The following is a 17,634-nucleotide window of genomic DNA, read 5'->3' on the forward strand; positions in this document are numbered from 1 at the left end:
GATGCATGAGCGGTGTGGGTGCGATCCAGCAACAACAAAAGAGATGAACGCAGGCCGAGTTGAATGCTTCCCCCGCCCGGAGCCCCGCCGGACACCGGACGCCGACGCGCATCAATGGATGCATGCCTGAGGAGTTGAGGGCCTCGCCGTGCCGTGCGTCGCCGGTCGGTTCCTTTCCTCATATCCTCGGCGACGGCTTCCGCCAACACGTGAACCAACGGCTCCCATGTGCTGCGCGACGCGGGCGTGCACGGGAAATGGAGCAGCGGTGACGCGGCAGAATGCCGAGGGGGGCCCGCGCTGCTGCTGCTGGCACGGTTGCTGATGCCTGCAGCGCAGCGCAGTGCAACAGATCGACGTGATGCGCGCCTGCAAGCACGGTATCTACTATCGTCGTCCGTCCAGCCCATCCCCCCGTGCCATCAGATAATAATTCACCTCCAACAAGGCAAGAACCAACCTCCGTTAACAAGGAATGAAGATAAACAAGGCGTATAGTAGCCAGAATTCACGGATGGCAAAAGGAGAGTACCATGCAAATACAATGCTCAAATATGACAAGTCTCTACCCACGCTGAAAAGGAACAAAACAAATTAAACATGATTAGGATTAAAACGGTACGTCACCTGGGCGATTAATGTGATATGGAGGGAATTACCCGGCCCTACCCGAAATACTTTACGGCGTGATCGGCAATTTGGCAGCAGCAGCCTCTACAGCACCTGTAGCAGCAGCTACACCGCAAGCCAGCCAAGTAGCCTCTGGACAGTTGAGCGTGCAGCCGAGCGGCTGCGCTGCTGTGCAGCTGCAGCCGCAAAAGAATCACAAGAGAGCAGGGGTTGGTGCGATATTTTCAAGGAAAACTCCTCCCACCGTTTGAAACTACAAGGCTTACTGCATAATTTTTTCATCAATAGTTACTCTATTAATAATGCATATCTTTTTTATTTTTATGATATAAAGTTAGTGTTGTTGCATTCCAATTCAAAAGTACTAGCTTATCGTTATAACTTGATGTCTCAAATTACAAACATATTACTAGTCTTGACAAATAACATTGCCCCTAGTCACTCATGGTGTTGTTTGGTTTTATAGATCTTGATAAATACGTACGTTGTGAAAACTAGAAAGCTAGTGCCAATTACTTATTTGGTTGGCTCCATGTGCTTCTCATTTAGATGGGACCCACCTTGCTAGACTATAAGCTAAAGATGACATATTAATAGAGTATTTGCATGTACTAAATGACTTAAGGGCATCCACATTGTGCCCAAAACTAGTCCTATAACGTTATAAAGGTACTCAGAAACAGTCTTTATAGCAGTCCATAGTTGCATGTAACCGTATGCCTAGAGACCACCCATATATCAATAGAGACCACCCATATATGTCAAGAACTTTAGGAAAACCTTCGATTCTATGGTCATTCTCAACTTGTGGATGATTTGAAAAGAGCCAAATGATCAGACCTTCAATCGTCGGTCAATGACGGCAGCTCAACTAATGAGAGGCATAGCTAAGAAGCTTCTATTTGGGTTCAAGTAGGACACCAGCTGTAATCGGATTTTATTCCAATAGGTGTGCGACAAGGTTGCGATTTAGTTATTGCGTAATCTTCCTTTTTGCTTCCACAGGGCCACCCATCATCAGTGTGTTAGGTCCGGTCACTAAAATTCTCTCTCTCCATTGCCCTCTTCTTCCACCCATGTTGATATTGTTGCTGCTCCTGCCACCAACATGAGCTCGACAAGATGCGCTCCACCACAAGGACGATCATGGAGCTAAGGGTGAGGAGGCTAGGAACCAGGAACTCAAAAGAGGAGGCCTAAGCCAATGGGGCGCCACCCCATCCACACCTCCACGGCTCCATCCCTTCCCTAGCTAGTTGCCGAGCTTGATGCTGGCAACCCAATCCATGTTCTCCTCTCCACACCTTCGCGTCCCCGCCCCTCCCCCTCATTGCCGAGCTTGCCCAAGCTGTGGGATCCAGCTGAGTTTGGAGAAGCCAACTTGAAAGGGAACATTGGGCACCATGAGCAACCTCAAACTTGGGAACCCGCCATCAAGATGCCTCCCCGCCATTGTGGGAGCTGCACTTGAATGGGGAACAGAGCCACCTTGACAGCGGCCATGAGGCATCTGAGGCTGCGGCAGGTCTTCCCCTTTTGCAATTCCCTGCCCGAATTTGTTCAACAGCAAGTTCACAGAAAATATATGTGTTCTCTTCATTCCAATTTGCCTTCTCAAACTTTTTCTATTACACAAAATGTTTAAGAGATTTAGTTTAAACATTTACAAATCAAGTGAAGCATAACAACTAGCTCAAACATTTCAGATCATCTAGTTCAAACATTTCAGATCGTCTAGTTCAAACATTTCAAATCATCTAGTTCAAACATTTTAGATCTTCTAATTCAAACATTTCAGATCTTCTAATTCAAACATTTCAGATCTTCTAATTCAAACATTTCAGATAACTAAACCAACCAAAACAACAGGAAGATGAACCTGAACATGACAAAAATACAAAGCAGGAAACTTACGAAATGGGAGGCGTCCTCATCTTCATCATCCAGCTCTTCGTGGCCGCCAACATCCTCTGCGTTGATCCCGGCAGAGGTTGCTCCATGGATAGACAATCTCCCACAACCTCTACCTCCCATCCCACTGACGGAACCCAGAGGCGGGTCGCCAACGCGGAGGGGAGGACCTCCAACATGGGGGCCGGAACCTAGAGGCGACGGACTGGATGCAGTGTTGATGGTGTGGCTGTGGCGACCACGCGCAGCCAGGCTTCTTCCACGGCCGGATCCGGCACCACCACTGCTCGGTCGAGGAGGTTGGAACGCGCCAAATTTGCCGCCATCACCATGACCTCTTCCCCGCTGCAGGTAACCCAAGTACTCATCGAGGAAGGGGAAACTGTCACCCTGGGAGTTGAGATCAAGGTGCTCCATGTGCACCCTCCTAGCCGAGAGGCTTGGGGCCATCGGTGCATAGGACGGCGCTTGCGACAGAAGGTCCAAGTCATCGGGGTCGGGGACGGCGGCGGAAGGAGGGAAGGCGGGAGCCGCCGAAGAAGAAGCACCCTGCGAGAAGTAGTCCCGGTAGCCGTTGTCGTGGTCGTCCATGGTGGATCCGGCGGAGGCGTGGGCAGGAGCGGGGGCGGTGGCAGTGTAGGGAAACGAGGGGGCGGATCCGACGTAGGGAAGAGAGGGAGCGGATCCAGCGGAGGCGTGGGGCGGAGCGGGGGCGGTGGCGGCATGGGGAGCGGTGGGGGCGGATCCGGGGGGAGGAGTGGGCTCGTGGCGGCGGAGGCGTGAGGAGGAACAGGGGAGGTGGCGGTGTACAGAGCGGATCCGGTGAAGGCGTGGGCCGGAGCGGGGGCGGTGGCGGCGTAGGGAGCGGTAGGGGCGGAGGCGTGGGGAGGAGTAGGGGCGCGACGGCGGAGGCGTGGGGAGGAGCGGGAGCAGTGGGGGCGGCAGCGGCGAGGAATGAAACGGGAGAGAGAGGCAGAAATGGATCGGGATGGGTGGGGTGGGGTGGGGTGGGGTGCGGGGGGAGGGGGGGAGGTAGTCACGGACAGGACATTAATGAGGGTACTCCCTATCTAGGGGTACCTTTTAGTCCCTATAAGTAACCCCTTAGGGACTAAAGGGCTAAACTTTAGTTCAACTTTTAGTCACCCTATTAGGCAATTTAGGGACTGAAAGGGATTAAATCCCTAAAGTTTAGCAGGGGCAAACCAAACATAGCCTTATTTTCCCAAACCAAACAGAGCCTTATTTTCCATCTCCCATGCACATTTCGATTTGAACGAATGGTTGTGGATGTACATTGCTGGGGAATCCGATCCGTGTACATGAAAAGATCGATTAAACGAGAGAGGAGGACGGGATGACGACAAAATTAGGGAGGGACGGGCGGCGGTGTGAAGGGAGGTGGAAGCATGATACTGAGAGATGAGAATAGTTAATTGATCATATTTAGTACTCCATCCGTTCCAAATTATGCCGTTTTGGTTTTTAGATTTATAGCTTTTGCTATGCACACGTAGCGTATATCTTTTATGAGTGTAGAAAAACTAAAATACCTATAATTTAAAATGGAAGGAGTATATGCTAGCAGGCTGTCTCACCTAGAGTCCCTCGACATTATCGTGGCAATAGAAATATGGCCAAACCTTTGGCCATATAGCCATGTCATATGTCCCTCAACATTCTCCTTGTCCTAATAAGGGCCACCTGCCCTAATAAGGATCGCGTGCTCTCACCTTGCCCTTTTGGTTTTTATTATCATTTTTTTGTCATGTTCCATCATCCGAGCTCAGCGTTCCAATATAATTTACACTTATACTACAGTGTACAGTGGACTGCGTGGAGCAGATACCATATCAACGACGCCCATGCATGCTTCCCGATCCGGTGCCGAGATCCTACGGATCAGCAGGGCAGGTGCAGAAGGCCGACAAACAGCAGTAACCAAACGAGAAAAGTCTTACACGGAGAGGACAGACGGTACAAGATGTAGGGTTGATAGGGGTTTCCTGCTGAGCCTAGCTCCTTGAAAGTTTGATTGGTTACCTGCATTCATTCAGTGAGGTCATAGATAGAAACTGTTTGGTTGCCCCACGAGTACATCTTGTATGAAATAATATATTATAAACAAATATCATTATGATATTTAGGCCCCGTTTGCTTCCACTGACTTATTTTTAGCACCCGTCACATCGAATGTTTAGATACTAATTAGGAGTATTAAACGTAGACTATTTACAAAACTCATTACATAAGTGGAGGCTAAACGGCGAGATGAATCTATTAGGCCTAATTAGTCCATGATTTGACAATGTGTTGCTATAGTAAACATTTGCTAATGATGGATTAATTAGGCTTAATAGATTCGTCTCGCCGTTTAGCCTCCACTTATGTAATGGGTTTTCTAAATAGTTTACGTTTAATACTCCTAATTAGTATCTAAACATTCGATGTGACACGTGCTAAAAATAAGTCAGTGGAAGCAAACGCCCCCTATTGTGTGTAAGCATATTTTAAAAATTCTTAGTTTATCCTATTAAACCTTAATCACCTTTAAAAAATACTAATACCACTTACTATATACTAATTAATTACTTTCTTAATACGTTCATTAGTCAGTAGCCACCCGCATCCAGCGAGCCAGGCCCGCGGGAAACGAGCTTTGTGGCTTTTGCACGCGTACAGCCAGGCTCACGCAGGCAACCAATCAGCTGCATGCTGCATCCGGTGAGCCTGACTGGGGCTCGGTGCGGCCAACCAATCAGGATAGGTGTCGCAGCTCATGGATGCTGATGTACTCCTACGTACACAAAAGGCCCTGCCGAGAGCAGTATTTGCTCTGAGGTAGACAGGTAGTGGGGTGTTTTCATTCGACAACACAGCACAGCACACATGCAGCCATGGCACAGCACATTGATCTGCATGCTGTTTCAAATACTGTTCCGTCGCATGCTGTTTCAAATACTGGCAGGACACTTGATCTGCAACAAGCTTTCTTCCTTCGTGTCTCTATCTCATTCTTTGTTCCGTCGCTTGCATTGGCAGCAGCACATTGCCGCTGGTGACGATTCGATCCACATATATATGTGGCCTTTGACTGGATGCCCCATCTTCGTCGTCGTCGTCGTCGTCGATAGTATACATGTATATACGCACGTTATGTCACGTGCGTACCTGCAGCGTGCGGGCATTCAGCCAATGGACACAAGGGAGATGAAGCAAGCACGTCAGTGCAGCAGAGCGGAAATTCGCCCGGAGTTCCCACTGCTTCCTCCTTGAGATTTCATTTGTTGCTGTATGTGCCGGTTCATTTTTGTTCTTACTGGCTTGCGGTGGCAGCACCATATTTCCTTCCAAACGATAGTTTACACGCAAGCAAGCTACCACAGTATGTATGGTTAGAGAATCAGGTGAAGACCACAGGTTGAGTTTGGTTTTGGTGTGAAATCGCTGTCGGATTGGTGCAGTTCCGTTTTTGAGGCATGCAGATTGATGTGGTGTGGTTTAATTGACGAGCAGCAGACTAGTGGGTTTGGTGCGGCTTTAGTCTGGATCTCAGACCATTAGCAGCCTTACCCGTACTCGAGACACACTGATGACTAGGCTCAATCCATGTCCCGAATAAAGCGAGCGCGCGATCGATCGACATCGTCCATGGCGCACTCATGCAGCCGATGGAATGTTGGCCTCATGCGCCTGCACTTTCACAGCGGAATTCGTCATGCTGCTGAACCCCCTGATTGGGACCTCTCGCCAGAAATAATTGAATTCATTCAGAGTATACCATTCATTCACAGGCACCGAACAGCATGATCCGTGTTAGACTTTGATTTGAATCCCTTCGTCACCGACGACAGGACGTCCCACTCATTGTTCTCCTGGACTACTACAATGCATTTTACAGCAAGGAGACAGTGCCAGCTCGGCCTAACACAAAGGTGATGATGTAACATCCACATCCCTGGGCTGGTACTACTAGGATGCTGCCGTCCTTCCATTTTAACAGAAACAACTTGAAAAAACAACCAAGCGACTAATTCGTAACTTTATACGGCAGTAACTCTAAGCTCTCCATTCTGTCTGTCAGCAGCGCATCTCGGTGTGCGAGATAGTAGGCTAGACATTACGAACCGACAGTGTGCACCTTGATGCTGATATGTTACGCATTGCTTGCGTGGTCAGGATACCGACAACCTGCTGAAGGTGACCAACTTTAGTCACGGTGCCCATGAGACCAGCAATGGGCAGCAAAATTGGACAATTATTTCGCAGAAAGTAAATTTTGGGCTAGACACTAGGGCCATCAGGAGAAGTGTGCAAGCGATCACCTGCAGCTGCCTCAGCGGAACTCGTCATGGAAATAGTCGTCGTCATCACTAAGGTACACACTGCCATAAAATACATAGGGGTTCTCAATCATCTCGTCCAAAGCTAGCCTCCCGTCATGATCCTTGTCTGCCTGCATTTTTTGATAAAAGCAACCACACAAGTCATCTCCAAAGGGAAAAGGCCCGTCATATGATGAATGGTCATAAAAGGAAGTCGATGATGCAAGACAATTGCCCTTTTGCTTGACCATATTTCAAAGAGAATAAAACAGCACCACTTACTAAACAGCAGAAACAGAAAAAAAAAAACTGTTGCGAGCTGTGCTCTATTGCTTCATGACCATCAGGTCACTAATGAAGTATAAACACAATATAGTGTACTACATTCAGTGATCCATTAGTTTGGGGTTTTCTATACTCAAAGTTCATTTAACCCCGAAGTCCTTTTGGATAAATAGGCTGAAAAAGCACCAATACAAAACCAATTGGACATTTATTAGACTACATACACATTATACAGCTGTTACACAGTAATGCCTTCTCTCGAATTTTGTAGGGTATACAATCTTTCCTTCTATGGCTCTACCTTACTGAAATTTGACAATGGTGTACGGATTATAATACTTTAGCTATAGTCCCAAAAAGATTAAATCAAATCCACATCGCACCGACAGAAACCATATACAATTTCCAGACATCTGCAATTTCTCTATGCATAACATTGAGTTACTCAACTTAGAATGGAACCAGAAAGAAATGATTTTGCAACTATGTGCATAATGAATAGCCAATATCTACTTAGTGTCTTCCTGTTTGACAATGCAAACTTAACACAATTTATATTAATGACATTATTTGCATGCTATATTGGGTTTTGGCCATACTGGCTCAGGATAAGGTGTTAAACGGGTTAGCAATTATAAGGTCATCCACTGTTTTGTATGGAAGGTAAAATTAGTTAGGACCAAACTGATATGAAAAGTTTGGCTATATGTGCAGACATGATTGAAATAATTTCTGAACTCATATGAGAAGGCAGCTCATATTCATACCTGATGGTAAGTAGTTTCAGCAACTCCTAATTCCAATGGTGCAAAGAAGAAACTTGCAAAGTAAAAACTAAACAAACAATTGCCATGTGGTTGTGCACATAACTATGATCACAGACACTCAAATACGCCTAGAACTAGGAAAACAGAATAATAAAAAGAGTCAATGGGAAAGAAATACGAATCAAACCTCTGAAATAGCATGGATGGCTTGCTGTCTAGCATAATAGCGTTCAGAAAGATAGAGCTTATCAAGAACAGGTTCTAGTTCCTGCTCCGAAATAAACCTACATAAAAAGGATTATCTCAAATGAATAATGGTAAAAGATTATATACCAAATTCTGTGAGAAACATCATAAAAGAACTTTAGCTAGAGGTTCATTTGCATACCCATCATTATCTTTGTCAAGTTTGGAGAACCGATCCTTTGCAACTGTGATGTTCCCAATATGGGAAATATCTGCATTCTCATCATCATAACCATGTATATGGTCATGTAGTCCATTAAAGTATTCATCAAAGTTTAGCTTTCCATCACCATCTTTGTCCCTCTGCCTGGATATGGCATAATGAGTAAGAAATTTCAAACACAATCTCAAGGAAACTGTAACTGTGCTCTAACAGCATATGCAAACAGTTAAAGAATATTCACCTTCTGAAACTCATATATAGTGACAAAAAAGGAAACAATTTTCCAGTTTCCACAGACATGACAGACAATATCTGTGGACTGTGGTGATTCAAAATCAACAGGTCCCACTCAGGGTTGCTAGTTACTTCCTTTACTACGAGCGATTTATATAAGCCTCAAAAGGTGTCCCTCGTACTTAAGTGTTTAGTTTAGTCCGTCATTGCCATGGGATCAACATAGAGATGTTCGGTGTGTATTTTACAAAGTTTTAGTACATGTAATTTTTAGATTTTGGAACTTAGGAGGTGAATATAAAACCTTTAGTTGTTAAGACATGTAGAACAAACATAGTTGCCAAAACTATAAAGCCAACATGACTTATCGTCTATACGCCGAATACTGCCCAACATAACCCTAGCCCAGGCCCAGCCCAGCACAAGCTAAAACACCCTGACTGGAACTCTACCTACCAAAATCCAATCATATAAATGGTGTGAATAGCATCGGTGGCTACTGTAATATGATGATGTGGCACAATTGGCTTCTTTTACATTTAACTTAAAAAAAGTAAGATGTTGTCAACCTCTAAAGAGGTAGGGTAGGGTTACTCTTGTTTCAGTAACAAAAAAAATGCATTGGTGTCAGATGCAGAAATTACTGTCCACACACTTCATACACATGTGAACATCAATTTCCAACATCGGACAACCAAATGAAGCTAACAAACTTGCCTCACGAGGTACAATTAGACACTGCATGTAACATAGGCAACGTGACAAGAAAAGGAGAGAACTCAAGGAAAGGAACAAATGCTATCAGGATTTCATAAAACATAACCAGGATTAGACAATTTTGTTGATGTTATTGATGGGCTCTCCCATCAGTTAACCAAATATTCCCCTTATAATTTTAAAGTGACACACCATCTTAAGTACATATAAATCATCTATGCAAATGACCATAGTATTTGCACCTTATTTTGTGCTAAAGTAGGTGGAATCTATCAAGAAATCTGGTTACCAGAAAGGAATTACAGCTTTTCACTATTAGCTGTGGAATTATCACACTGACCCTAATATCTAATATACAAAATGGTTCGCTAGCTAAAGTCTCTTCCTGGCAACAGCATGAAAATGCAGTTATAGTGCTCACTGACAAGACAAACTTCATAAATACACTAGTTACTGGCTAGAGGATATGAACAGACCTCAGGACCCAAACGCAAAACACTGATTTAAAAATTGAGTTTATGTGCCCTTTTACAAATAAACCCAATATTAAAGCATTCCGCGTCCTTTAAATGTATGCTACTAAAGTTAATCTAAACATATAGTACTATGACGGGAAAAGGTCATCAGGTTGATGAAGCACGCACCTTATTTCTTGTTTGGAGAGCAAATTGATGATTTTGGGATTATCCGAATCACTTGGGTTAAGGAAACTGAAGTGGCAGCAAGACAATTGGAAAGGCAAACATTAGCAAATAGTCAACCACAGGTCTATGGCAAAAGTTGAATGAATCCTTACTCATTAAACTCAGATTTATCAAGGAAACCATCGCCGTTTGCATCTGAAGCGTTGAAGTGCTCCTCCTTCCACCATGGGAACCCCAGCATATTACCGTCTCCTGCATAAATGAACCAACCAATGAACTCCTAAGATGCTAACCCACATTGATGCCAAGAATTGTCCCTATAAATTGCTGCATTCATGGCTTGATGCACAGATAATTGGAGATAATTTTTGGCAATGTTACCATGGGACTCTTGGCGCAGCGTGTTGAAGGTCGCGAAGGAGACGATCCCGTTGCCTTTCTTGTCGTAGAGCTCCATCTCCCTGGCGGAGCGGTGGTGCTGGTCGGCCCTAGCCTGCTCGAGGTTCCATCTGGTGAGCTCGTCGAGGGATACGAAGCCGTCCGTCGGGGACACGTCGATCTTGGGGAAGAGCGCGTGGATGCGGTCGGCGAGGTTGAAACGGTCGTCGTCGTTGATGAAGTCCTCCTCCTCCTTGAGGAATTCCTCCCACTCCTTCATGTGATCGTCCGGCCCGTCGCCGTCTTCGTCGCCGTGGAGGAGGCGGTAGTGCTCGCGCTCCCACTCCTTGTCGTCCAGCCGGCGCTCCAGCTCGGCAATGGCCGGGTCGAAGGAAGCCGCGTGGTGGTGGTGGTTCCGCTGCTGCTGCTGATGCCCCTCGCTCCCACCGGAGGCAGCAGGGGAGGATGGGAAGCTCTTGGGGTGGAGCTTGAGGCGGCGGTGGAGGCTGCGGCCGTGGGAGTGGGGCTGGAGGCGGGGGGAGTAGGAGGTGAGGAGAAACAGCAGGATGAAGGCGCACGCTACGTAGAGGAGGAGCACGGTGACCGGAGACTTCCGCCCCGCCGCGGCCGTTGCCGCCGCCGGCGCCATCGCCGGAGCAGGAGATCGGGCGACGGGTGGAGTGAGAGGCGAGTTTGCGGGTCGGAGATTTGGACCCGTTTAACTTAAGCAACTGCAACTCGCAACCCGCTTGGCGGTGACATGGAAAGCACCGATTGTGCCAATCAGCGTTTGACACGTGGCTCGCAGAACTTTGACGCGTCCCTTGTTTGGCATACGAAGTCACGGAGATGATTAGCCTCTCACGAAATCACAAAACCCATGATAGGCAAATAATCCCAGAACTCTTTGCAGGTGACACAAAGTATTCAGGATAGCAGATAACACAGGTGACAAGCCCTCAACACATTATCTGAATAAAATGCAGCACCATTCATTGTGGCACTGCACTAGAGTGGTATTGTGCCGAGATACAGAGGGTTACTATGTTGAGTACTTCAAATATGGCCCTTCTGGTACAAAACAAGGCTGCAAAAAGTAGCACCCGGCTCAGCTAGTTCCAGAATCCAGATTGTATGATGATCTAAAGGCTGTTCATCTGATTCGGAGAAGCTGATCGAGGTGCGCTCGGCGACCCAAATTATGTCTTCAGAGGAGCTTTCTTCACCCGGTCAGATATCCGATCTGGAGCATTCGTGTGGGACTTGAACCGGCCTCGCCCACCCTCCTCCTTTTCCTGAAAGTTGTTCATAGGTTTAGCACCTTTGCAGCTATTGGTTGTATGGTCGGCATACACAACCATTGAAAGCCAAAAAAGAAAAAGAAAAAAAATGGTGTGTAAACTGCATATGCTTCCAGATGTGACCAACTCAGCCAAAGGCAGATCATAACCTTCTTCTTTACTATCTGGACGACATCCTCGTCTTGAAGGCCATGGCTGAGCCCACAATGCTGTGGATAGTGCCTTGCACTGGTTCCCCATACAAGCACATATTTCACATCTTTGAGCAAGCTTCTATGGATATGATTGCAGAAGTCTTCAACTGTGCATCCACCTCTATCCTGATGGCACAAAAAAGGCTGTCAGACAAATTGTTCCCCCCGGCTCCGTGGAACAGCAACAGGTGAAAAAAAGCATAGTGGGGCAGAGAACGTACAGTAGAAAGAACAACTGGATCCGTGAAATCAGGTTGCTGGCCCTGTGGCTTGGTGTACACCCTCACTAGACCCATCTCCTCCCACATTCTTGCCAGTAGCCTGTCCAAGTTCAGCTGTACAGAACAATTTTTTTCAGTAACATGAAGATAAAACGATAAGACAACAAGATCAACAGAGCATTTTACAAAACTCAATATTACAGTGCGCACTGCCATTTAAAGATGGTGATACAGCAGTATAACTTTATGTGGAGACAAATCAAGGATCGTAAGAAAAATTGATAAAGATGCAGGTGACAGATAAAACATGCCTTCAAGTTGCAGCTGATCACTAGTGAATTTGGTTGCCGAGCAAGATTATCCACATCATCAATACCAACAACATCAATCTTGTTATATACATAAACACACTTAATGTACTTTCGATTTCCTTCAATGACATCGATGAGATCATCCACAGTAGCATCTTCGCGGAATAACACCTAAAATAAACAGAATAGTTGAGCCCACTGCAAAGACATGCACATGCGCACACCCAAGCAAGTGCATCCACATACCTCAGCATTGTGAATTTTGTACTCGTGCAAAATCTGATAGCAGAGCTTCTCATCAATATGAGTCAAAGGTGCTGTGGTGTTGAAAGAAATCCCACCAGTCTTCTTCCTTTTGAAGTATATCTATTTGTACAAAAGGACATAATTAATCGATCAGGATGGAACATAGAAGGTATTAATGCAGATGTAAAATGAAAACACTTCATAAAACAGAAGCAACACAGGATAGTTGGCCACACAGACTGCATATTTAGGTCCCATCTTACCTAATTAGGTCAGCGATGAAACAACTTATGCAGTTAAAGGTAGAAATGTTCACTATGAAGTATTAAGAGATTTATGCCCTTTTAAAGCTGCCCATAGAAATGACACACAGTTCTCCAGCATGTTCGAGAAAAAAAAAGCTGCCCACAGCAAGTCAAACCTTAAGTTACACTCTCCTTCCCAGGATATCCAACGGCCAACAAATTTGGTATGAAATTTGCGTATAGAGTTCAGTGCCCAATGTATTAAAAGGAACCGCAGATACAAATAGATGCGACCAATTCAATAAAAGACAAAAAAATATGAACTAGTGTCTTGTGAAGATACAACACTGGTTATATACCACTGATAGAACTTGCAGGACTGCATCATGGGCCCCAAGCCCACCCATAACCAGTTCTTGATGATACTTTATGAGGAAATAACATATGTTCCTGCGGTAGAAAGGGCTATGTAACAAGAATGCTAACCTAAGGCAGCTCAAACATTTGGCTACATGACAATTAGGAATACAGTACTAGCACAGGAAAATACAATTAGTTGATTCAGCTACGGTTCGCTGAATTGTGTACCTAATCTGGTCACATATACATGGGATCAGTTAAATCACTGCTATATTTTTCAGACCCACGCAATGAAAACCATCCAATACAGATTGTGGAGCACCATGTCTCCAAGGTGCCATGGGAAGTGGCATTCATCTGTTCCCAACTTCCAGTTGATGATTCAGACACTGCCTTGTATTGTAGGTTATAAACAGAGAATGTTAAGCATCATGCCCAGGATGTACAGGATGTTCTTTTTCTTGGAACCGTATGAAAAGAATGCCTTATTTGAGTGCCTACTAAAGCTTCAGTGTTACATATAGTATCCTTCTCGATCTTTCTCTACATCCATTTCTATTTCACATTTTCAAGTAGTACATACCTGGGGAGGCCTTTTGTTGAGACGGAGCCCAACGGCTTCCAGTTCTCTTGTTAATATTTGGCGATGTCCTTCACTCTGAAACAAAATTTAGAACATAATAAACAAATGGAATCAGGTCCTGTTTTGATTCTGTGTAATCATCTTACAGATTTAAAACAAAACACTCAATCACACACCACCATTTTGGCATGTAATCGTCCACCCTTGATCTAATTACAGATTTGAAACAAAAAACACCTCCAGTAAGATTTCGCTTGGACTTTCAAGCAACTATATAGAAAGGTTCCACAAAGATTTCATAAGAACTTTCAAGTAACCACATTGCTTCAGAAAGGCAGTGTGTAGATGTCTCTATTCAAGAAGTTAGCAATGTTTTTCACCATATATACAGTCCTAAATAATACAGATAGATTCAAATCTAAAAAACTAGCTAAGTAATAATGCAGGCTGACTGCTTTCAATGTAGAAATAAGGATTAGTATGCAAACTTACAACGAAGAGTGCCTCCTATGCCACGGAACCTTAGTGTTTCCCCAATTTACCACTGAAATTTTGCTCTTTCTACAGTGTCTACTTTAGTTTTCCCTGCCCCTTCTCGCCATTAAAGTTTGAGGAATGTTAACAAAAGGGCAAAACAACCACCATAGCCCTGTCTAGCCAAGTCCCATGGTGGAGACGGGAGACCTGCCTGACATTGATTTTCCTAGGCCCTATCTTTGTTGTGATCACCCAATTTCACTCTAATTTTTTTATCCTTTTAGGACCTTTCCTATGTCTCTTCATTTTCCCTTTTTAAACCTTTCTTTTTATTCTTTTTTTTATTTTCTCTCTGTTTATTTTTTGTTGAATAAATTAGAAATACTCCAACAAGGCCATTCAGTAATATGAAATGTATTTGCTATGTAAGCTGGTGGACAAACTTGACTTCGGAAGTAGCTAAGGTCTTCATACTCAAAAGGATTCTGCTAGGAACATGTGCGATTTGGGCTATTGTCAGGAACCATGTCAAATTATGGGGACTGCAGCATGCGTGATTTCTTTAGTCAGGAACTATATCAAATTATGGGGACTGAAATTTTCAATCCATCCATGAGAAACACGCTACCCAACAGACTTGAACATCTGCTCCATCTCTTCTCTCCTAACGTAAAATCTTAACTATGCTTCAAACTTAGGTGTTCTAAAGAAAGAGTAAAGGGAATGCAAAAGCAATGTAGGCATATAGCAAAGAATGTTCAGTTAACCAATAACCTTTGATGCATCCAGGACCATCAGTACAAGGTCTGATGACTTCGCAACAGCAATAACCTGAAAATTGAAACAATATATAGAAAATAAAATAAATGATTTGTGGGTAGAGGAAGTCAGCATCCATAAGAATAATTAACTATTAGCAGCAATTACCTGCCTACCACGCCCCTTGCCTTCAGAGGCTCCTTCAATGATACCGGGAAGATCAAGAAGCTGGATTTTGGTATCATTGTAGTGAATAATTCCAGGAATGCAGGTGAGGGTTGTGAACTCATATGATGCAGCTTCAGAATGTGTCCCGGTCAACATAGTTAAAAGGGTTGACTTTCCAACACTGCAAGATATATATGCAGTCAAAATACATAAGACATCTTGTTATTATAATCTGAGCGGTTGACTAAATTGACCATTTTTTGCTTTGCATTACCAAAAAGACAAAAAGAATCAAATTTCATCTTTTTACTGAAACAAAACAAATTTCAGCTTATGTTAGTAAGACTACATGAAAAAGAACATACAGTAATATTAAGCAATAGAAAGTATGACATAAAGTACAAATTGGATCAGTTCATCACATATTCACATATCTCATTTCTATATACAAGGTAATAGCTATGAGTGTTAGTTTCAGAGACATACATGCCTTGAAAGTACAAGGCAGCAGATGAATGCCAAATACATAGTACTCCAATCGACTACAACAGAGCCCACATGCCACAGATCCAATTGTAGAAACTGAGGAGGATTGAGATACAAAACTTTACAGTACTCGAGTCATAGGCAAAAGATAGTAGACCTGGGAAATCCAATAAGCGCAACACGACCATGCCCGAACTTTGTGACTTCAAATCCATCTCCTCCTCCACTGGAACCCTGTATGACCAAAATGAGAAGTCAGGTGCGACAAAGCAAATGAAAGGAACTCCCATGTAAATACTACTTAGCCTTTTTGATACTATATTACTCCCTCAGTCCCAAATTTCTATTCGTTTTGGCTTTTCTAGGTACATAGCTTTTGATACGCATCTAGATATATACTATGTCTAGATACCTAGCAAAAGTTATGTATCTAGAAAAGCCAAAACGAATAGTAATTTGCGATGGAGGGAGTACCACTTAGAAAGCCTGAAGGAATGAAGGAACATCAGCATAGCTTACTTGATGATCATTTTTGTTGCCCAAATTACAATGCAAAACTATTATAAACAAAAATTCAAGATGCTGATATTGTTTCCCAATCCATCGATACCTTTGGAGGCTCCAATAGTTGTGTCCTCAACTTTGCTAACTTTGCCTTCAGTTGTCCAAGATGATATTCTGCGTGGAAAACAAAGAAAAAATAATATTAACAGATACAATATGCAAGACCAACTCCACACAAGATTACCAACTATAATACAATGCTGCAAATTAGGGGGAAATGAAGCAAACAAGATATACTTAATCAATTAAGTACAGACATTTATGCCAAGTTTATTTAGGAAAAAAATGACAGTAGTATGATCAAGAGTTGTGACCTACATATTAGTGCACATACAGGATATTATTTGACTATACTTCCTCATTGCAACATATACAATGATACCCTTGGTTGATTTGATTTAAACAGAAATGTAATAAAACAAAAGGAACGTTGTTCAATCCAGTAGTCATTAATTATACATGTCTACAGTGAATGCCCAAATGATACAGCTTGTTGCCATTAACCAAGACATCTATGGCACAGAACAGCAATATAATCAGAGATTGTATACACAAACATGCTGAACGGCAATTTCATGATCAGATACGTGTAACAGTGATATGTGGCAAAACAGTTTCATTCAAAAGGAATGAAAATAAAAGACAGTGAGCACACAAAGATGAGCATGAATTGCATAATTGTAATGGTGGAAGAAGTGAAGACAGCAAACCTGTTGCTTTGTTTTTCTGCGTCCGAGCCATCTCGGCCTCAATCTCCTTGATCCTCTCAAGGATACCCATCTTCTACACAACTTGCTCTGGGGCCTGGGGGCAGAGGTAATTTCTGCCAAGTAATAAAGAAAAGAACCTTGGTAAGCAGGGACGGACCCAGTTTTGGACATGGGTGAACACTTGTACACCTGATAGTTGCTTAAAAAAATTCGAAGTTTAGAAGTAAATGGTCAGATCCAAATCTATAGCATACATCAGGGTTTGGGGGTTCAATTTCGCACCGCAGGAAGGGAAGGGAATTGGCGGGCATACCTGTCGGATGTTCGTCGCCGGCGCTCGATGAAGGCCCAGGTGGTCGCCCGACGAAAGACCTGGGCCAAGCAGGGGTGGCTGCTCGCCTTGTCGTCGCCGCTAGGAAATAAGGCCAAGAGGGTGGAGCGGAAAAGGAAGAGGAAAGTAGCCGGGAAACGAGGATGACGATGGGGGAAGAGTGGCTAGCCGGCGTGCTTCGGAGGAGGAACTGGAGGCAGGTCCGGCGGCGCTGGCGGAGGAAGGGGCCGACGAACTGGAAGATTCTTCGAGGTGTGCGCCCTTCGTATCAGTGGCGATAGGTCGGGCCTGTTCGCTACACATTTTTGGGCCGGCTGCAGCTGTGACTGTTACAGCCCTCGGCTGTGGGCCAAACAGCTGAAGGAGCTTTTTTTTTCT

The 17,634-nt window shown here is 44.3% G+C and overlaps 1 protein-coding gene across 1 annotated transcript; it reads right to left on the bottom strand.

Moving 5' to 3' along the window:
- Positions 1–6,334: 6,334 nt before the first annotated feature.
- LOC117856362 (uncharacterized) lies at positions 6,335–17,560 on the bottom strand. Its single transcript, XM_072293976.1, has 19 exons — positions 17,239–17,560; positions 16,926–17,038; positions 16,262–16,329; positions 15,809–15,885; positions 15,166–15,346; positions 15,013–15,069; positions 13,762–13,836; positions 12,574–12,693; positions 12,328–12,498; positions 12,017–12,130; positions 11,751–11,921; positions 11,503–11,595; positions 10,304–11,015; positions 10,075–10,174; positions 9,923–9,988; positions 8,307–8,471; positions 8,106–8,202; positions 6,867–6,997; positions 6,335–6,732 (listed from the first exon to the last, which is right to left on the bottom strand). The coding sequence occupies exons 2-18, from the start codon at positions 16,993–16,995 to the stop codon at positions 6,878–6,880; spliced, it is 2,457 nt and encodes an 818-aa protein (XP_072150077.1). The 5' UTR covers positions 16,996–17,038; positions 17,239–17,560; the 3' UTR covers positions 6,335–6,732; positions 6,867–6,877.
- Between the last annotated feature and the right edge of the window lie 74 nt (positions 17,561–17,634).

This window comes from Setaria viridis, chromosome 5 (assembly GCF_005286985.2).
Source record: "Setaria viridis chromosome 5, Setaria_viridis_v4.0, whole genome shotgun sequence".
Lineage (NCBI taxonomy): Eukaryota > Viridiplantae > Streptophyta > Magnoliopsida > Poales > Poaceae > Setaria > Setaria viridis.